The sequence below is a fragment of the Cyprinus carpio genome, chromosome A14, assembly GCF_018340385.1.
Source record: "Cyprinus carpio isolate SPL01 chromosome A14, ASM1834038v1, whole genome shotgun sequence".
NCBI lineage: Eukaryota > Metazoa > Chordata > Actinopteri > Cypriniformes > Cyprinidae > Cyprinus > Cyprinus carpio.
Window position 1 is genome coordinate 9792876 of NC_056585.1, and position 22633 is coordinate 9815508.

General features: G+C 35.7%; 1 protein-coding gene and 1 long non-coding RNA gene across 3 annotated transcripts; one reads left to right on the forward strand and one right to left on the reverse strand.

The window, feature by feature from the left end:
• Positions 1–194: 194 nt before the first annotated feature.
• Positions 195–22436, reverse strand: LOC109061518 (fibroblast growth factor 18-like). 2 transcript variants are annotated; one of them, XM_042770618.1, is made up of 5 exons: positions 21332–22436; positions 5767–5806; positions 4303–4480; positions 1676–1782; positions 195–461 (listed from the first exon to the last, which is right to left on the reverse strand). In XM_042770618.1, the coding sequence occupies exons 1-5, from the start codon at positions 21361–21363 to the stop codon at positions 195–197; spliced, it is 624 nt and encodes a 207-aa protein (XP_042626552.1). In that variant the 5' UTR covers positions 21364–22436. The 2 variants fall into 2 exon arrangements, with proteins under 2 accessions (XP_042626552.1, XP_042626551.1); XM_042770617.1 differs by having other exon boundaries at positions 195–464.
• Positions 225–2070, forward strand: LOC122147569. Its single transcript, XR_006161674.1, has 2 exons — positions 225–357; positions 1628–2070. It is a non-coding gene; the product is annotated as an uncharacterized LOC122147569 (long non-coding RNA).
• Positions 22437–22633: the final 197 nt, after the last annotated feature.

Sequence of the window (22633 nt, forward strand, 5' to 3'; positions counted from 1 at the left end):
ACCACAGCTCTGGTGTAAATTAGCTATTATTATTATTAGGGTTGTAGAGGTCCAACCCAGTGGAATATAAAGTGTCTGTTTAAATAAGACAAGACGGTCTGGCTTCGCATTAGCAGTGTCATTTCACTGGGACTGTCTTTTTGTTTATTCCTCGTCCTCATGTAAAGGTTAGCAGTGGGACACCGGTGTCAGCATTAGCGTGGTCGCGCCGCACGGACTCTCTTGCTCCTCTTGCTGACGGTAGTGAAGCGGAACGGCGTTAAATCCGGCTGCTCTCCGGGTGGGAAGCGCTTCATGAAGTGGACGTCCTGCTGGTTGGGAAGCGTGTTCGGACCACGGCGAGGGCGCCCTCTTTTGGTAAAGCCCACGTACCACCCAGTGTAGCGCGCTGACATAAGTGCTGTGTAGTTGTTTTCCAGAACCTTCTCGATGAAGACGCAGTCTGCACTACGATTGCTGGCCTTCTAGGGAGACAGAAAAGTGCACACATGGAGACAAATGTGTTAGCTTGACCATAAACATTATATGGTTAATGCATTTATTAAAGACCCCAAGCATGGACTAATATTCTCAAATGTGTTTGTTAGATTTGAGATTGTCCTTTGATTCTGTGTAGGCTTAGATACAAGATAAAGTCTGTAAAAGAGGACGCAAAGTACTGTTAATATGAAGAGCATTTACATATTGATTTTTCACAGGTGATTTACTCATATTTTGAATTACGCATTACATTGTGTTTTAAGGTTATACAAAATGTCTTTAAACTGTTATTTTACAGATTTTCTTTCTTACAGTATATTTCTGTTACTTCTGCTGTATTGACAAAGTTGTCAGTTATCAAATTTTTAGTGTTCAAAAAATTATGAGGGCTAATATATTTAAATAATTAAAATAATAATTAAATTCCTTAATTTCACAGGTTTCAAATTAGAATTTTTTGTAATTCATGACTACATGATTTTAAGGTTTTTTTTATTATTATTATTACTCTTTGCCAATGTTTTATTATTTTAATAATAATAATAATAAAATTTTGTAACTCCACAAGTTTCAGTAATTTTCCATTTCATTTATTTACTTATTTATTTTTCACTCAAAATTTTTCAGCAAAATATTTTAGCGCTTGCCATGACTAGAAAATAAATAAGCATTATAAAAATTTCCATGACTCTTCCAGATCTACAAATCACACATTTAAAATTTGCACATAAACAAAATAAATAGGAATTAGTTTAACTGTTTTACTTTATTTTAAAGCATAGTTTGATCAAATATTGTTGCCAAGAAACATATTTTGTATTGTTTTAATGGGATAGTCCACCTAACAATGAAAAATCAGCATCATTTATTCACCCTCATGTTATTTCTAAACCTGTATGACTGACTTCTGTGGAAAACAAACAAACAAAAAAAATATATATATATATTTTTTGAAGGATGCTGGTAACCAAATAGCTTCGGTTTCCATTGGCTTCCATATTATTTTTTATCCATATTATGGAACTCACTGGAACATGATAGCATTGGTTGGTACCACCATTCTTCAAAATATCTTCTTTTATATTCCACAGAAGAAAGAATGTGGCGAGTTCTGTATTTATGTCCTGCCTCAACTTTGTTTTAATAGGTGATACAGGAAAGAAAGAAAGTGAAAGAAGTCAGCAGTGAAGTTCACCTTGCCTACGAGTTTCCCTCTGCGGTTCATACACAGGTAATAATTGGTTTCCTTCCCTCGGATTCGCACCTGGCTGCCGAAGGTGTCTGCCTCCACTACGAGCTGGGCTTGAAGAGACAGGCAGAGAGACAGACAGACGTTACTAAAATATCACCATGAGCTCTGGTTTTGTATTGACGTAAATTATGGTTTAAAGCCAAATAAAGCTAAATATAAATGACATCAGCAGTAGACCAATAACCATCACGCTCATGTTTGTCAATTTGTCAATCTTTTTTTTTATTTTTTATTTTTATTACTTTTGGCTACGTCTGGAATTAAACACAAGTGTACTGCTTACTGCATTGTATAAACTGTGTACTGTGTAAGTGCCTATAAAATACAGTATCAACGTTTACCAGTATCTTTTTTTTTTTATACAGATTTCTTTTACTTGGTGTATTTCTAGTACTTCTGCTGTAATGACTTCAGGTAATATATTAAAATAATAATAATTTCAGTTCATAATTCCACGTTTCAAGAATATTTTCAGCAGTTCATGTCTATTATTATTATTATTATTATGAGCTCAGAATAGCAGTTTCTACCTGATCATCTTTTTTACACTTGATATAACTATAAAAATGTATAGATATGTCCAGGACTTTTTTATATTTTATTAATCTTCATGACTTTTCCAGGTCTAGAATCACAATTTGTAAATTCCCGGATGAATTCAAGACTGTAGAAATTCTGGATCTTATAAAAAATTAAGTTGTTGAGGGAACAAAATAAACAAATATAATAAAATATATTTTTTAGTTGTTTTACCTAACTTGTAATCATATTTTGATAAAATGTATATGTGGTACATTTTTGTCACATGAATTCATTACATTTTTTAATTTGGCATCCAAATAGCAAGTAAATATGACTTATTTTTTTTATATCCAAATTTCTATACAAACGTATAAATTTTCCCCAATCAAACAATGAGAGAAAAAAAATGAGCCTTATTTCTGATTCATTCTTCATCTTGAAAATGGAAGGGTGATAGGGGCGCATTGCATTGTGGGATACATTTTGGCAGTGGTGGGTCAACCAGATTTATAAAATGCATATTGTATAATATGAGTTTTAATATGCTATTCTGAACCGCCTTTCTGTCACTAAAAGCCTCCAGATACTGTCAGCCTTTAATGAGGTCATTCAGCCTGTGTGTGTGTGTGTGTGTTTCAGGATATGGCAGATGAAGCTCTGAAATGGCTCTTGTGTGACCTTTATGAGCGCAGGGGTCACCAGAGATCAATAACCTCTTTGTCGTGCTCCAATCTCTCCTCATCCAGACATCCCTCACTGGCTGTGTAAATACATTCATCCTCACCCCCTTCCCATCTCCCTGTCTTTCTCTTCCCTTTATTTTCTGATGAGGAGAGTCGATCACAAAACCTCAAGCTCTCTGGAAGCTTTCAGAATAATATTTTCACAATAAAGAATGAAAGAGTTATGAGGGTGAATCTCACAAAACCTGTCAAGATCATGTCCAGGTCATATGTTCTTACAGGAAATTAGTAAGAAATTATATCTTATACAAATAAAACAAAGCCGGTTTTAGGACCATTAAGATTTTCGGAATTCTAATGTTATTTGTATGAGAATTAATCTCATTTCAGGACATATTCTCATTCAGTTGCATTCTGACATATTAGTTTTGTATTTCCCGTTATCATTTTAATTTTAGTTTAACTTTTGGTAATTTGTATATTTTATTTATTTATTTTAACTATTGTTGTTGTTTAATGTCTACATTATATGTGCTTTTTTATTTATATCTTAGCTATTTTATAAAATAAAAATGATAAATGTTACTTTGGAAATTAGCTGTATAAATAAGTTTAAGTTTTTTTGTATTTCATTTTATTTTAGTTTTTATTTTATTTAAATATTTTAAAATATTTTTCTTTTTTTTTTTACAATTAAATATCCATTTATATTATTGTAAGTGCTGAATATTTTCATTGTTTTCATTTTAGTTTTAATTAACTATAATAACCCTACTATAGTAATCATATATATCTTTTTGTGAGATTCACCCCTCAATAAAACAGGCCCATTATTAGGTGTGAGTGCAGATATCCACTTTCAACTTTCACGTCCATTGATTGTTTGCTTCTGAAACCCATCCAAGGCCATTCACAGGAGGAGAGGGGATGGATGGATGGATAAACAGAAGGGGGGAGAAAGGAGTAAACGAAGATAGAGATTGACCAACAAAGGTTTTTCAGTCGCCAATACTTTTATCTAAAGCTCAGGGTGGCTGATGGCCACATTTTCATTCATTAACACTCAAAATTCACAATTTTGTAAACAGAAAATGTGCAATTGTTTGGTAGATATTGGAACTGACACAAGTGGTAATTATGATGATATGGCTAAAACCTTTGATATTAGTAGTTTAGTATTACTGCAGTGATGTATATCACAATATACTTGTTTTCTTTGAATTTCAGCAGAATTCACTGACATCGTTTTCTCTCTGTCTGAATCCGTGCATTAGCAATAGCTGAGTCTTTGTCTTCTATTTTTCCTGTTTCCTGTGTGTTTTTGTGGGTGGTCTTTCTTGAGTGTGTGTGTGTTGTTGTTGTTACCATATTTGTCTCCGTCCTCTCCTTGGGCGCTGATTTTGCGTCCGATCACCTGGACGTGTTTCCCACTGGTGCGGCTGTAAAGCTGGTACACGCGATGATGTCGCCGGCTCATGCCGTCTCGTGCACGAGTCTGATTCTCCACGTGCACGCTGAAATTCACCCCGTCCACTCCAAACACCTGCAGGCAACAGACCACACACATCCAGTCTTTATTTCCCCTTATGTTCTGAAATTTTTCTGACGTGAACTCACTGTGAAAATTCTAAACTCATCACCACCAAAAAAGCACTATGGTTAGCCTAGATTGAATTTATGGTGTGTATTGTTAAAGCAGATACTTCACATGAGAAAGTGAGTTTGCAGTGGATTTTGGATGATCTACTGTTGGTCATGTTTAGCCTTCAGTGCTTTTACACATATACTAACATTAACTATTTATTTATTTATTTATTTATTTTAATGTATTCACATTTGATATTATCTATCTATCTATCTATCTATCTATATTATTATATATATATATATATATATATATTATAATATTCTGATGATTTTATTTTATTATTATTATTATTAATAATTTTTTACATTTACATTGATATTATGATTTATTATCACCACTTTTATTAACTCTCACACAAACATTATCACACAAACATTTGTTTAACTTGTACTAAATTATGTTGCATTACCTGCAAAAAAAAACTACAAAAAAGACTAAAAATTAAAATTAAAAAATAATAAAATTAACAAACAATAATACATAATTTGTACATTTAGTTAACCACACTAGTTAACATGAAAGAACAACCCTTGTACTGAATGCATCTTAGTTTTGTTAGTTTCAACATTTGCTACATTTTATAAAATCAAAAGTTGTATATTAACCTATAACATACAAAAAAACAACAAAGAACTGACAAACTAAAAACAACAAAAAAATTAATTCATTACAAAGTTTAAGTTTTTCAACATAATCAGTTCATTATATGAACTTCATGTTTTACTTATGTTTTTCAACATAATCAGTTCATTATATGAACTTTTCACAGTTGTTTTTAAGTTTAAATTGAAATGACTATGAACTTTTCACAGTTGTTTTTAAGTTTAAATTGAAATGACTTGTCTAACCAAGTTGATTATACTTAAATATTTAAGGCAGCAGCTGAACTGTTTTTAAGTTGAAATAGGTGTTTTTTATTTGTTTGTTTATTTTTAACACTAACAGATTAAAGAATGCTGTAAAAATGTATTTCTCATGCATTTCTCATAGTTTATGCTAATGGAATGGAACTATGGAACATCTAATGAAACCTTATTGTAAACTGTTACCACATTAAGTCAGACTATTTTCATGTAGGATTATGAAGAAAACATATTTGAAATAACATGAACAGACTAAATCATGCACAGTAAGACCAGCAATGTCCATTAAACGGGTTATTTTGATTTCAGGTAACTCACCTGTAGAGGATTGCACATGACCAGCATCATCTGGATATACCTGAGGAACCGGAGAGAGAGAGGGAGAGAGCAATCAAGGTCAGGTGAGTGTTACCATGGTAACAAAAACAAATCCACCCAGCATCCCAAAGCCCTGCTGATTGATCAGGTCTACGGGGGATGTGAAGTTAAAATGAACGTCTTAAGAGTTTGACTCATCCTCCAGTATGAGTATTATAGTTTATGCAAAGGATTATATACAGTTAGATGCTCATTATATAAAAATTAAAAAAAAATTAAATCAAAAAATAATTCAAAACAGAAAATTCTCAACATCAGTCATACATAAACATTAAACACATTACCAACCCAAACTCAAATACACAGATAAACTTCAAAATTTGAAATTTACAGAGAAAAATAAGAAGAAATGGTTGTTTTAATGAAAAACCATCAAATGCGAAGTGTCACATGAAATTCTGGGAATGTAAATTTATGTTTTCACTGTAAATTATAAAATTAATTGTTCCTTTTCACTTACAAAAAAACAACAGAAATGTTGTCATCGACCAGTCAGAATCGGCTGCTGTGTCGGTAACTTAATTAAAGGGCACTGATTATGCCCCTTTTTCCATGATACAAAATTAGTCTAGGTGTCCCCAGAATGTGTCTGTGAAGTTTCAGCTCAAAATACCCCACAGATCCTTTCTTATATAATTTTGAAAAAGCCTATTTTGAGTGGAAGCATAAACTAGTTGTTTTGCGTGCCTGTATTTTTAAATGCAAATGAGCTGCTGCTCCCCTCACACTTCTCCACAACAGGGCTGTGCCTTTACAGTGCGTACCTCAAATACTCTGCCAAAAAATCTGTCTGGTTTTGATTATCAAGTCTATCGGGCTAAAATAATGCGTTTTAATGCCATATCAGTTAAAACTGTTATATACGGTTTTCTGAGTGCACACATCTGAAGCACGCGCACAGAAAGCAGCTGTCACATGGCATGTGAGTACATAAAAGTTATCTTTCATGTCTTATCACGCTTAAACTGTCAAATACACAAGGTTATGTTAAAAACACACGAGTTACAAAAACACAGTCGGTTTTGTTTGTGAAGGTAAATAGCTGGGAAAGAAATCACATGTTTATATTAGATCTGTTTATGAAGTGACAGCTGCACAGTATATGCAGTACCTCTACTGCTTTCTATGCTGTTAATATGACCCAAAGAATATTATAAAAACAGAGAATCACTCACTGCTCTTGACTGAATAATTTATATAGCTTTAATAAGAAGGCATTTCTTACTTGAATGCTGCTTTTAAAGGGGTCATATGATGTTGCTAAAAGAACATTATTTTGTGTATTACGTTATTATAATGTAATACGTTTATGCGGTTTAAGGTTAAAAAACATTATTTTCCACATAATGTACATTATTGTTGCTCCTCTATGCCTCGCCTTTCTGAAACCCATTGATTTTTACAAAGCTCATCGTTCTGAAAAGCGACCTGTACGCTGATTGACCAGCTATCCAGTGCGTTGTGATTGGCCGAATATCTCAAGCTTGTGACGGAAATGTTACGCCCCTTATCATATGAGACAAAACCAATAAAACCCATTACAAATGAGGCATTTGTTGCATCCAGTGGGGACATAATTACTGATTATAATGACTTATACTGTCTTTTTATGCGTTGCATTGCATCACGGCGTGTAAACATAAAGCCATGTGTGCATTTGTGTTCGGAGAAACGACAAACAACAAGTGCTGCTCTACACTGCTCAAAACACACGTTTGAATCATCAGTGGCAAATTCTTTAAATATGAAAACGTACTTACAGGCTGTGAGTCAGAAGCACCAGACTTTTCTTGCAAACTTTGAATTGCCTCACTTTATAGAAACGGCCTTTGTGCACAGACACATTGTAAACTACTCTCCCTGGTTCAGGAAACAGTCCTCCATAAAATGTGCTGCACACATCTGAATATTTGGGTTGAACTGTTCTGGAACAGTGTTGTAAATACTTGTTGTAAAAACTTAACTACTGATTTCTAGTTGTGCCCTCTTTAGGAAGGCCAAACAAAGTAGTTTCGCTTTCACAACGAAACATACAACATCTCCACGACATGGTAGCGGCAGCAACAATACTACAGCGAGAATCAAAGTTACACCTTCTTTCTTTGTGTAAACATTTGGGCAGCGTTATGCAAATCGTCCCACATAGTGATGTATACGGAGGTGTGTGTTTAAAACGAGGCATTTTATGAGGGCGTAGATGAGTCATAACTTTTATAAAGAATATCTCTTTGGATTTGAGACTTTAGTCTTTGCAACTTTACAGATCTCATCTACGCGCGAACAGCTTGTTACACTCCAAAGAGTAAGGAAATCTTGAAATCGCATCATATGACCCGTTTAAATGCTCTAGGGTGAAGAAAAACAGCGTTTATCATTGTAGGGAGGTTGTATTCACACACTGCCAACACACATTTGTCTAAACACCATGTAAAAGTGGATTTTGCATAATAGGTGCCCTTTTAAAATAAGTCGCAATGAAGCGTAAGTAGTAACAGATCTTTTTTTTCCTCCGTATTGTGGTGTACATCAGAGTGTAACAGATGGACTCTTTTCACATTTATAAGGTTCTCAGAATCAGAAGTTGTCATAGCTGGGTAAACTTCTATAGTTGTGAACGGAGAAATCAAATGCAATTTTTTTTAGACTCCCAATAAAGTCTGTGACTTTACAAAGGAAAAAAAAATATCAAAAGATTGATTATGTTGGTCAGAAATTAGAAAGATGTGATTTAATACTAATGTAATATAACACAAAAGTGTAATTAATGTACATACATTTAAAATATATATATATATAAAACTTGAAGAATACTAATGTAATATAAATAAATAGAATAATTTAATACTAATGTAATATAACACAAAAGTGTAATTAATGTACATACATTTAAAATATATATATATATATGAAAAAGCTAAATTTACAATGTTAATAACTAGAAACGCATCATCACAGTCTGCTGTCTGAAAATCATCGATTTTGGAAAAAGAAAAAACTTTCCATCATTTCTTGATTGAATGTTAAGATGTGGGTTTGGCACTCAGATAAGGGCGTGGTTTAAGCAGACTAAATGGTTGGAGTCCTGCATAAGTCACCATGTGTTATTTTCACTGGAAGATCCAGTTATTACAAGTTATGAACAATCATTCTTCCAGTGGTGTTAATAAAATGTTCATTTAGAGTTATCTGGTATTTAATAATGTTCTCAACAGTATCACAAAAAGTTATTTATACATTGTTTATGGAACATTTTTTTTCTAAAATATTTTAGTTGACTGTTCGTTCATATGCTACTACTTACTACTTTTTCAGAATTTTCATAGAGTTCAAAAGTAATGTTTGCAAAATATTTGCTAAGTGAAAAAAAAAAAAGAAATATCCCCTTAATGTCTTCTCTAACATTTGCATAACCAAAAAATTAAATTAAAAAGTTCTAAAACATTTAAAAAAAACTGGATGTTAAGACAACATTCAGAAATAGCATTTTCATAATTTAAAGGGATAGTTCACCCAAAAATGAAAATGACCCCATGATTTACTCACCCTCAAGCCATCCTAGGTGTATATGACTTTCTTCTTTCAGACGAATCGCTTAACTTTAAAATTTAAACGGAGTTATATTAAAAAATGTCCAGATTCTTCCAAGCATTATAATGGCAGTGAATGGGGGTTGAGATTTTGAAGCCCAAAAAAGTGCATCCATCCATCCATCATAAAAACTTCTCCACACAGCTCCAGAGGATTAATAAAGGCCTTCTGAAGTGAAACGATGCATTTTTGTAAGAAGAATATCCATATTTAAAACTATAAACCATAATCTCTAGGTTCCGCTAACTGTCGTATGCGTGTTCACGAGAGAGTCTAGTTCCAGCGGATGACGTTGGATGTAGGTGTAGTGTAAGCTCCGGTGAGAATATGCTAGTCTTGCGAGAACCAAATTTTGTTTACAGCAAAGGAAAACTACGTGAAAAAGTGAATTGTTTTAGCCATCCTCTACATTTTATTAGTTTTAAAATTGTGTGTTCGTGTGTATATCTGGGATGCTTCAACATAGCTCAAGTTGCATTCGTCACTTCTCACCGGAGCTTAAGCTACACCTACGTCATCCACTGGAACACCCCTCTCTTGAACGCGTGTACGACAGTTAGCATAAGCTAGAGATTATATTCAAAAAAATCTTTAATAAACACATCTATCTCAAGGACTTTTATGATGGATAGTTGCACTTTTTATATAATATATATAATTCCATTGCATTCATCTGAAATAAGAAAGTCATATACTGGGCTTCAAAATCAAAAGAGATATATATAATTCCATTGCATTCATCTGAAATAAGAAAGTCAAATACACCTATAATGACATATAATTCCATTGCATTCATCTGAAATAAGAAAGTCATATACACCTAGGATGACTTGAGGGGTGAGTAAATCATGGGGTAATTGGTCATTTTCAATTTGGGGTGAACTATCTCTTTAATAGGAACGTTAACAAAATGTCCTTAGAATATATTTTTGTTAACTGGCTTTTGATCAAACATTACAATGTTAAAAAAAAAAAGAAAAAAGAGACATGCACAGATAAATTGGTCATGCATTTAAAAAATAGATTATATGATTTTTAATTTGATGATTCTAAACGACTTTCCCTTCTTGTTTTAATCGCCACATGTTGTTGGAAAAGGGAAAAACCTGACATTTGAAGCATAACTCACATTTTCATGGAAACTTGGAAGACTGTGGGTGTGAGTAAGATTTTAAGCGTATAAGAGCAAGTAGATGAGGGCAGCGCTGTAGCTGAAGGGCCCACGGTAAACTTCTCCATCACCACAGGCCCTGTTCTGGCAGGGGACTGTGACTTTGAAATCGAACAGGCCCGCAGGACGGATCAGTGTGTCTGCTCAACATAAGTCAGTGTGAAAAGTCCGATGTTATGACAGCCAACAAGGAGACCACAGGCCCCTACGGGGCTAACGCCTGCTACAGACTCAAATGTTAGAAACCAGTAGAGGAACATGATTCACTTCTGCTCAGAGATGCTTGAAGATGACGTGTGCAATTTTTCTGATGTAAAAACACTTCCTCCTATCCCAGGCTAATATGCAGAGACAACTAAAAGTAAACCATTTGTAGGCTGATTCAACACTGTGAGACAGACTGTTTGAGTTTCCCGAAAAAGCAACTTCTGATCAATCATTGGCATGAGTTTGGTGCATCATTAAACTAAATTGAATCAACATTGAAATAAATTGAGCTGAATAATGACACTATTGTCTTTTTTACACAATGCAGTTCCTTAAATTTCCTCCTTATGAGAAATAAAACTAGACTCAGAGAGAACTATAAAATTATATCAGATCATTTAATCTTGGACAAATTTGATTCATATTGAGTTTGTATTGAGATCTTTGACTTTGGTATCAAAGGAGGAACGTCCAAGAAGTCTCCAGCAAAGATTTCCTGTTTCTTTCATTAATTTCACTGCTGTCTGGGAGATATTAACCCTATAAACATACTGTTTCATAGTTGATATTCAAATTTCTAAGCTCTCTAAATGATCAATGAGACCAAAACTTTGCTGTTGCACACAGTCTACTACAGGGGTTCTCAACCCTGGCCGACAAGGTCCACTTTCCAGCAGAGTTTAGCTCCAACCCTAATCAAACAGAACTGAACAAGCTCATCAAGGTCTTCAGGATTGCTGCAAAGTTACAGACAGGTGAGTTTGATCAAGTTTGGAGCTAAACTCTGTAGGAAAGTGGATCTTGAGGGCCAGAGTTGAGAACCTCTGATCTACTACATGCCTTCTGTCATCTGATTGATGAAATTTGAAATATGATCATCAGGCTTTTGAGGAACGTTTATTTGTTAATCTCTCAGTCATTATATTTGCATTTACATTTAGTCATTTAGCAGACACTTTTACTAAAGCATATTATTGGAGATGACTGGTACTTATATCATTTTATGTAGTTTTCTGCTATATTGTTATAAAGATATCATTACAGAATTTCATACATCTGAACCAAATTGCATATTTTTTTTGCTCCGTTTGAGCCTCTGAATAAAATTGAGATCCTGTGGCTCAATGGTAGAGCATTGCGTTAGCAGTGCAAAAGGTTGTGGGTTTGATTCCCAGGGAACACGCATGGTAAAAAAATGTATAGCCTGAATGCATTGTAAGTTGCTTTGGATAAAAGTGTCTGCCAAATGTATAAAGTATTAAGTATTTTATAGTATATATATAATATAATATAATATATGTGTGTGTGTGTGTGTGTGTGTACATATATAGGTATATATATATAGACATATATGTTGTGTATGTATGTTGTGGTTGTACAGTACAGACCAAAAGTTTGGAAACATGACTATTTTTAATGTTTTTTTGAAAGAAGTTTCTTCTGCTCATCAAGCCTGCATTTATTTGATCAAAAATACAGAAAAAAAATGTAATATTGTGATATATTATTACAATTTAAAATAATTGTTTTTAAATTTATTATACTTTAAATTATCATTTATTTCTGTGATGCAAAGCTGAATTTTAGGATCATTATCACATGATCCTTTAGAAATCATTCTAATATGATGATTCATTATCAAAGTTGGAAACAGTTCTGCTGCTTAATATTTTTTCAGAACATGTGATACTTTTTTAGGATACTTTGATGAATAAGAAGTAAAAAGAAAAAAAAAGAAGCTATGTTTTTAAAATATAAATATTTTGTAATAATATACACTACTGGTCAGTAATTTGGGGTCAGTAATTTTTTTTTCTTTCTTTTTTTTAAAAATAAAATCAATACTTTTATTCAGCAAGGATGTGTTAAATTGATTAAAAATGATAGTAAAAAAAATATAATATTAGAATATATATTCGAATTTTTTTTTTTTTTTTGAAAAAATGCAGTTCATTTTAACCTTTTATTCATCAAATATATTAGACAGCAGAACTGTTTCCAACACTCATAATAAATCAGAATATTAGAATGATTTCTAAATGATCATGTGATAGACTGGATGTTACATGTGACACTGAAGGCTGGAGTAATGATGTGAAAATTCAGCTTTGCATCACAGGAATAAATTATTTTTTTAAAGTATATTCAAATAGAAAACTATTATTTTAAGTTGTAATAATATTTCACAATATTACTTTTTTTTCTGTATTTTTGATCAAACAAATGCAGGCTTGATGAGCAGAAAAAAATTCTTTCAAAAACATTAAAAAGAGTAATGTTTACAAACTTTTTTTGGTCTGTACTGTATGTATGTATGTATGTATATATATATATATATATATATAATATATATATATATATATATATATATATATATATATATATATATATATATATAAGTATATTGTGTGTGATGTGAGTATGTGTATATGTATATATATATATATATGTGTGTGTGTGTGTGTGTGTGTGTGTGTGTGTCAGGCTTTACAGGGTTAATGATAATCTCCATTGTGATTATTCTTTCCTATAGGTAGGACTTTAAAACAAACACATGCAGTTTAGTGGACTGACACTCAGCTAAACTTTGATTGATTTGGCTGGTTAACATCTACTCAGCAGAAGAGGTAGAACTTCAGTTTTTATTTATTTTCCTACATATGTGTTTGTCAACTGATTGGTTCTCTCCTGTATTGGTAGCCAATGAGTTCGCTGCTCAGCATTCAAATATATGACTAGAGCTTGCCGTAGCAGTGCAGCTTGCTTCAGAAACCCTCCACCTTCCCCAGCACCACCTGTATAGATCAGCCACGAGGTGATTCATGTGTTATATTTGCAGCAGCAATAGTTCTTACATGCTCACAGCAGCATGTTGTGGATGTATTGGCAGTAGCAAGTCTCGATAATAGTATATTAGTTGTACTAAATTATTGATTTAAATGAGTTTTTAAAAAAAGACAGAAAAATTGGCATCTGTTGCATTTCTCCTTCATATTTTCTCAGTTTCTTTATTTCTCTCTCTAGCGGCTCGTGCACACATTTCTCCATCTTTCCCTTCCTGTTTCCTTTCCGCACTCTTGGCAAACGTTTCACGGAAATAGTGTATCAGATCTCTCTTTCTGGGTGGTGTGGGGTGTGGTCAGTGTGATGACACTTATTGAGAAGGCCAGAGTGGGTGTAAAAAGAGAGGAACACATCACTTCCTCCTTATCGTCTCGCCAGTGACCCCGCGACCTCCCCATGACCGAATGTCTGAGATCATGAGCGTGTGGGTGTGTGGATAAGTTTGTTATACTAGTGAGGCCAAAATGCTTTTTGACACTAGTCAGAAATGTCCACGCTAATAGTTGACTTTTAAGCAAACTACTGGTATGTTTATGAATTGGCTGTAAATTCTTAGAGTTTCCAAAAGGGAGTTTTCGTAGCAGTGCAATTGAAGAACAATTTTTGGTTCCCAAAGTGCCTTGTGAACAGTTCTTAAAAGAACCAATTTGATTCTTAAAGTGAAGAACATTATAATACTGTAATGTCAAGAACTCTATAAAGAACCCGCAGTGGAAAGATTACATGGATGTTAAGGGATCTTCATTGAACCATTGATGCCAATAAAGAACTTGTATTTTTAAGAATGTAAGTAAATTATAAGTAAGCCATGGCCTGAGTTTGGCACAGGCTATCTGTTTGTCCAGTCAATGGAAGACCAATGGAGTGTTTGGAAACATTTATTTTTCATTAATATGTTTGTGATTCAGTTTGGTGATGCATAAATGACACGCTTCACCTTTTACCGCATTAGTGTTGTGTGTGTGCTTATTCGGAGACACCTGGAAAAAAGTCTTGTGATTTCAGAAGCAAGACGATTCCAGTGACTCTGACATGATCTATTGCAGAAATGTCCTCTGACACCTGATGTAACAGTGAATCACTGAGCTTATTCTGTGAGATTCCCAGTCAATGAGGTTTCCTCCGGTTGACATTAGGATGGGTGAGAATTGCGGCTCTTTTCGACATTAATATTCGGCCTATCGCGATAAGATGGTAGTTTTTGATTTATTCCGGATGATTCAGCTGCGGCCCATCGCTTGTTTACATCCCAAAAATTCACCTCGCAAATGAAATCACCGGCGGGGTCAGTGGAGACGCAGAAAACAGAGGAAAACATGCCAGAGGGGAAAAAAGACAGGAATGGAGGAGATATGAAAGGAATTGAGAGAGTGTTTCTCATCTTGTCATTTTTAATCCCTTGCTCTTTCTCTCCCTTCCTCTCTCTTGTTTCCCTGTCTGGAAATAGAGAATGAACGACTCCCCCACACTGCCTCAGCTATGAAGAGATATAAGAGAGAGAGAGAGAGAGAGAGAGAGGAAGCATCTAACCAGCTGACAGCTGCAACCAAACACACACACACACACTCTCTTCATCATGCCTGTCAACACACACTTAACATACACATGCACTCATAAAGCCTCATGTTCAATCATACTGCATCACAAAACCACAAAATTAAAGGAATGCTCCAGGTACAATACAAGCTAGTGGACAGGATTATTATAGTTAACTAAAACTAAAACCATAAACTAATTTTTGTTACTTGAAAAAAAATAAATGTTAACAGAAGTAAAATATAATATTAAAAACGAATACAAAATCTATATATCTCCATTTTATTTACTTTAATGTAAATATTTTAACGTGAATAAAATAAAATAAAACTGAAATTAAAACATTTATAAACCTGTATAGACATTAAAAAATAATAATGACAAAACACTACAAAATTACTTAATTTAACTAAAATTATATATATATATGTATATGTGTATATATATGTATATGTGTATATATAAATGCTAAAATAACACTGCTAATGGGTATATGTGTATATATATGTATATATATATACTATGTATATATATATGTATATGTTGTATATATATATATATATTCATATATATATATGTATATGTGTATATATATGTATATGTGTATATATATGTACATGTATATATATATGTATATAATGCTAAAATAACACTGCTAATGGAATACTGTTCACTCAAAACTTTTTAATTTACTCACCCTAATGTATATGTCAGTTTTTTTTTTTTTTTTTGCAGACTAAACTATAAACTAAAATAAAATAAAATATTCACAATTTCAGTTTATTTTTAATTCAGTGCATTTCTCACACAAAGCATCGTATGGTTTCAGAAGACTTGGGATGTTGTGCACGAATCATTTGGACTACTGTTACGGTAATTTCAAAAGAATGTTTTTTTATTTATCTATGTATTTATTTATTTTATTGTCCATTTCCAATCACTTTCATGAAAAGCAACATTTTAGTATGACTCATAGAGTCGTTTAAGCGCTAAATGTCACTGAGTGACATTTCATTCACTAAATGTGTTGTACCCATCAGCTACACACTCCCTACATTAAACAACAAACCACAGGAACACACACACACCCTATAATAGCTGCCCAATGTACAAAAAACACATTTCCCATGTTCACAACTGCTGTACACTTAACTACCCAAACATGATTTACAGTCATAGTCTGTCTGATGATCATATACCTGTCTACATTCTGATACCACAGAAACTACCACAACAGAATAAACTCCTTGGAGGAAGATTGTAATATAAATGCACCAATCTTTAGAGATTTCTATGTGCAAATGACATCTGTTATGATGGACTAACCTCTGAGTACTGTTGTAGTTGTACTGTAGTAAGAAGAATGTTTTTCAGAATGTTCCCATTAAGTTTTGAAAACGTTATTTATGCCTGGTCAAAATGTCCAGTTTTTTAAATGTTTTAAAAACCTTTTTTTGGTTATGAGAATGTTAAGGGACTATTCCATTTTATCATTTTGCAAACATAATGGGAATGTTAAAAATGTTCTATGAATGTTCTGAAACAAGTATTAACGTTCAAAAAAAAAAAAAAAAAAAAATCCAAGAATGAAACATACATGTTTTTGTGCTAACATTTTGAGAACATGAACAAACGTTCTGTTAACATTACTGGTTTGTTCATAACTTTGACAGAACCATCCTAGAACATTCTGAGAATGTTTCCTGTTATTCGGGTTCATGCTGTCACTATCTCTGGCAAGCTCAGTTACTGAAAAGCGCTAGATAGTTGGTGGATTGCTCAGAAAATAGGCTTTGATATGTAAATGTCATAACCATGACAATTTCTGAACATAAAAGTCGTTTTTGCAGCTTAGTATCCATTGTGAATGTTAGAGTGTGTCTCACAGTACAGCAACTCTTATTTCGAAGCACAAGAAAAATAATGCTTTCCATGATATGTCTATTTTAACCTTTGACCTCTCAGGAACTAAATCAACCGTGGCTTTTAAACTTTTGAAAACAACCTGCTGTCCTGCAGTCCTCGATTTGAAATGTGCCATCCTTGTATTTTGAATATGGGTTTTGTGAGCCAATCACCTGAGCCATTCATGCCATGTGACTAAGTGTGGAGCTGCAAAATGAGAACACTGATTGGTTGATGACCACAAGATGCGCATATGGGCTGCGTCTGAAATCGTATACTCTCTGAATGGTTATTTCTTCTGAATAACCAATTACTTTGTGACTGTTAAAAAGTATGTTCTATTTGGTGTGAATATGTGTAGTAATGTAATTTGGACGTACTACATTCATCATGTTGTCACTGTCATGTGACCTGCCAGCATTAGTTGCATTGCTTTACTGCTGTTCACAAATCCTCTCCCATGGCCTCATTGGACAGTAGTGTTCATCAGATGTGCACTTCACAGTCTCAGCAGAAAAATACTTTTGCCTATTGTTTTATGAATACTGTGAATTCGAACATTATACTTTTTTTTGCTAACTATATAATAGGGAAGTGTGTGATGTTGGATGCAGCCATAATCCCAAACCCACAGCTGCGATGAATAGGTTATTTAATTTTATAGGATATGACCTTATAATGTATAAGATATTTATTTGTTGTTTTTATGCCATAGAAGTTATTTATATCATATCCATGCAGCTCCAGAGTGATTAGGGGAAAAAGTTACTACTTTGGATGGGTTTCACAACCAGATGGTTTAGTTAGTCATACTAACTAGCAAAATCCCTTGATGCTGAATTATCTATGAGCAATTCCAACCAATAAGTTTCTTGGAGATGATCTGCCATTCTGTTCTATCATTTCCTGGCATTCATGCAGCACATAAAACAAGTCATTAAACACAGGTGTCACCGCACTCTCAAAACATTTTCCTCCATTACTAAACTCCTCCACATCAAGAGAAACAAGATGTAGGAAAATGTAAAATGGGCATCTTTCTCCATAACAGATCAAGGCCCTTTTTTCACTCATACTGACCCAATATGTTCACAAGCATGTGTGTTTGTCTGCGTTCTCTGTGTCATGTTAACAATGTTAATGGAACAGAGACGCTGTGTATCCTGTTGCTAAACGGCATAGACTTCACCCGTCTGGCTGACACACACCTGTGCTTTGACCCTTTGTACCCGAGTCCCCGAACGGCCACACACCTCGCGCCATAACTGAGCAGATGTTCATGTGCTGACCAGATTCTCATGTGTGTTTATGTGTGTGTGCACCTGCTCACATAAACACCTGTGTGCAGTTTTTTTTTTTTTTTAATTCATGCATACCTGTTGTGCACTGATTTACGCTGTCTGCATTTCTGATGTGAATATGTATGAAGCTTTTTATACAAATGAAAATACAATACAGTTCAAAAGTTTGGGGTCAGAAGATATTTTTTTTAAGCTTTTGAAACAAGTCTATTATGGTCACCAAGGCTATAACTATACATATACATATATACATATATACATATATACGCATATACGCATATACGCATATACATGTATATACATATATATATATATATATATATATATATATATATATATATATATATATATGCATATATATAGATATATATACATCGATGTGTGTGTGTGTGTGTATATATATATATATATATATATATATATATATATATATATATATATAGTATCAGAAATACAGTAATAATGTTACTGACCTCGAACTTTTGAATGGTATTGTATCCGAACATGAACCTTTATCTGTATAATGGCTAATAGGCATTAAAAAAAACGCTCCCAGTTTCTGTGCTTGTCAAGCAATTTATGTGGTCATAATAAGGCCTTATGAATGTTGTTGACTATATTTAGTGCTTTATGAGCTTTGATGGCATCTATGTGTTTACTACAGACACGTTGTAAATATGACTGATGTGCATTAGTGTGCATGTGTTTCTCTGAGGTCATGCATGCGCAGTGGCTCTGCACACACTGTATGGAAGCTGCAAATTTGCACATGCAAACTGCAGATCTGTGCATGCTGGCTGCAGATCAGCACACATTGGCTGCAGATCTGTGCATGTATGGTTGGTGTAGCTGCCAAACCCTGACTGCGCAGGTGAGACTGGCTCTGGGTCCCGTAAGAACTCTCAGCTGTTAAAACAGTAGTGTTTCACTGAGAGAGAGAGTGAGTGAGGGGGAAAGAGGGAAAAAAAAACTACTTCAGCTGCAACCTCGGATTCTCCGTATCCCTCCCAAACCGCAACGAGCCTGTGGCCTGCCAGAGACCGAGAGAAAGGTGGGGGAAAGGGGAAAGAGAGGGAGAAAGAGCGAAAGAAAGTAGCTGCGAGCTTTACTCTACTGAGCACTATTGTCAGCGGCCAAAACAAGCAGGGTGATGACATCATCAAACCTGAGACAGAACGATTCCTGAAGGCGTTCGTGTGTAGAGTTGAGCGCAGAGAGGTGGAGTCGTATCCTAAATCACCCCGCACACCCTTCAAGCACAATTTACACCGCTGGCCAAGTTTAAACAATATAGCAACACAGGGAAGGGAAGAGAAACGCAGTCAGGGCTGTAGGTGCTGCGAGTCGGGTCGACGCTCAAGATTAATGTTCTCTGAATGATCTACAGGAACAGAAAATACTGTCTGTGTGCTGTTGCATGTTACATATGTCACTGTAAAAGCCTCAGTTTCTACAGCACTCATTCAAGGTGACTGTATCTGTCTTGATATGGGAATATCTTTTCCTAGATTTTCACTCCTTCTGTTAAAGTTTACAAATCATTTCAAACCTGTTTTGTATCTATGTTGATGCTCCTATCAGTGAAAACCAGTAGGACTTCCTTTGTCACCAGATGCATCAGAAAAACCATGGTGGTTGAGCAGTTTGTTTTTATCTTACAAAACTTTTTATTTGCAAGTTTGTTTAAAATCTCACAATTCTGACTTTTTTCTTAGAATTGTGAGATGTAAACTCAACATTGTCAGACAAACTCAGAAAATCATGCAATTCTGAGAAGGAGAGTCATAATTTTGAGATATAAACTCACAACTGACTGTCATAATTGCTAGTAAATTTCACAATAATTACATTGTAAAACACACTCCAATGATCACTATTTACAACTTAAAATGTTAGGGTGTAACTTGTTTTTAGCCATTAGAAGTGATTGATTTGTAACTGGGGTCAATTCCATGAATTTTAATCTTTCTTCTTGTAGAGCATATGGTTTGGAAATTTCTGTCCTGATTGCATTAAATCAAATCATATACCATTGTCTACTGCTTATCGCTATGGCCTTAAGCAAGTGACTGAACCACAGGTGCATCTCTGAGAAAATCTTTGAATTAAACATGTCTGATAAATGTCAACCAATGTATCTTCATCTCATCACAAATAAATAACCTCTAGCGCACCTGACACAGGAAAATAAGACTTCAAAACATCTGTGTCCACTGTCGTCTTCTGTTTCACCAGACCCTGAACCACTAATTTAGATTATTATCAGATAAAGTGAATCTGCCTGTAATGACACTAGCCTTGAGAACAAGTCGGCAAACACAATCTAGTCTCACTTGCACAATCCCCAGTTAATTCTGCACAACCGTCTGAGAATGTTAAAGCTCCGTTTGATGTTTTTCTGTCTCTAAACTGCAGTTTCCTGTTGGAGAAGGTCACATGCGCTCCGCTCTATCCAGACAGCAGATAAGGTGCCAGCTCCATGCCTGCTGCAACAACCAACCTTGGGTGTTATTATTAGTAATTTGGTGGGACAGGACCAGACAGCCTCTCTGTCTGCCCGGGGGAGCGTGGGGATTCTGGGCAGAGTGGATTATCAGAGGCCCTTTGGTCCCATCCGCAGGTTGGGAAAGGAATGATAACCATCTTAAAATGACTGCCATGTGTGCACAACAAAAAAAAAAAAGGAAAATATGTTGAGTGGTAGACACACCTTTGGAGTGACCTGTTTTCATTGGACATGGCCTTACCTGAGCTGGGTGTGATTGACATCTGTGTCCATGGCAACCCAGAGGGGTGATGTCATGAGATCATTATATATGCAAGACTTGGAGTTTGTCACGTCAAGTGAAGCGTGTGGCACACAGACCGCTTTTGATTAAGAATTTACGTATTACAACTTAGGCAACGATTCATTAAGAGTCATTCTGCATGAGCTCATTCACAAATGACTTACAAGACAGCCACCGTGGAGAGAAAGGCCCACATCGCTTCCTCCGCGTCCGTGTGGCTCCGTGCGCGATTGCGAAACGGCTCTCCGGGTCACAGCTTCACGTCTGTCCGGTTTGTTTAATCCGTTTGAATGCAGGGTCTGTAGATGTTCCCGCTGGCGCCGGTGGAATGCATCTTTTTCCGTCAACGGGCGGCAAGGGGTCAGCGGGGTGTGAGCCGCCGCCGACACGGATGGTTGCGGTGCACGGTCGGTAACGGGCAGGAGGCGGGGCGAAGCGTGAACCTCCGGAGTCTGAGGAACAGGTGAAGCGAAGTTCAAACGCGACCCACGCCTATTTGTCGTTTCCGCTCATAAAAACTTTTCGACAGCCAGCAAAAGGTTCGTGCCCAGTGTTTTCCAAGCAGTCTGAGCGTAACTTTTCCTGCCGAAAATGCCCTTCCACAGATAAGGATTCAAACTCCGTAGAGTGCATGCGCACGCTTGAGAGTTCGTGTCACTGCTGATCCACTACGGGCGAAATGACGCGCCGCGGGAGGCAGAGCACCTGGACGGGGATGGAGCGGTGAAGGCGCAGCGGCGGCGAGCTGGACTCCGGGTACCGCGGAGCGTGCTCGGTCATGGCTGCTGCGCCGGAGAGACGGCGGCGCGCTCCAGGTCAGATGATGGGGAGGGAAAGTGAAAGCAGAAGGAAAGCGGCACACGCTCGCAGCTCCCTGCACCTGATTTCTCGGACTCAATTCTGGAGCTCCAGCGCACCAGCAGCCAAAACACGGGCCGATGACATCACCTCCAAAATGTTTGAAGGGGGAAAAAATGCAATCTGAGCTTTTTATTTATTTTTTAAAAGGAAGAAAGTTTGCGGCTCCCCCCACAACAGCGCAAAAGTCTGCCCGAAGAAAGCTCTTCGATCTGTGAGGGAAAACGCGTCTTCTTTTCGTGCATTAAAGCAGGCGATCCGTGCACTGGAAGCAGCGTCCACTTAACCTGCGCCTCCTCTTCCTCAGCCGCTTTCATTCACAAATTCACGTAAAACGTTGGATAGAAAACTATCAAAGCTGGAAAGCGTTTGCGCGGCTTGTTTCCTCTACGCTCGTTTGTCTTCTGAAGCAGAACAAGATTTCAGATAAATCCACCCTCCTTCCCCCAGCCCCCCTCCTCTCTCCCTCTCCTTTTGCTTTGCCCCTCTCTCACACACACACGTATTGGATCCAAACGAGGTTACTCAGCCTCTGTGTGATGCCGCCCGAATACAGCGAAAACACTCGCCAATGTCACCGTGCCCAACAAAGGAACGCGCGCACGCGC

Excerpts from the sequence above, each read along its gene's own strand:
- LOC109061518 (XM_042770617.1), bottom strand. The coding sequence starts at position 21,363 with ATGTGGGCCTTTCTCTCCACGGTGGCTGTCTT. Across the intron at positions 4,481-5,766 it reads TCATGTGCAATCCTCTACAG|GTGTTTGGAGTGGACGGGGT; the intron begins GTGAGTTACCTG and ends TGTTGCCTGCAG. Across the intron at positions 1,783-4,302 it reads AGAGGACGGAGACAAATATG|CCCAGCTCGTAGTGGAGGCA; the intron begins GTAACAACAACA and ends TGTCTCTTCAAG.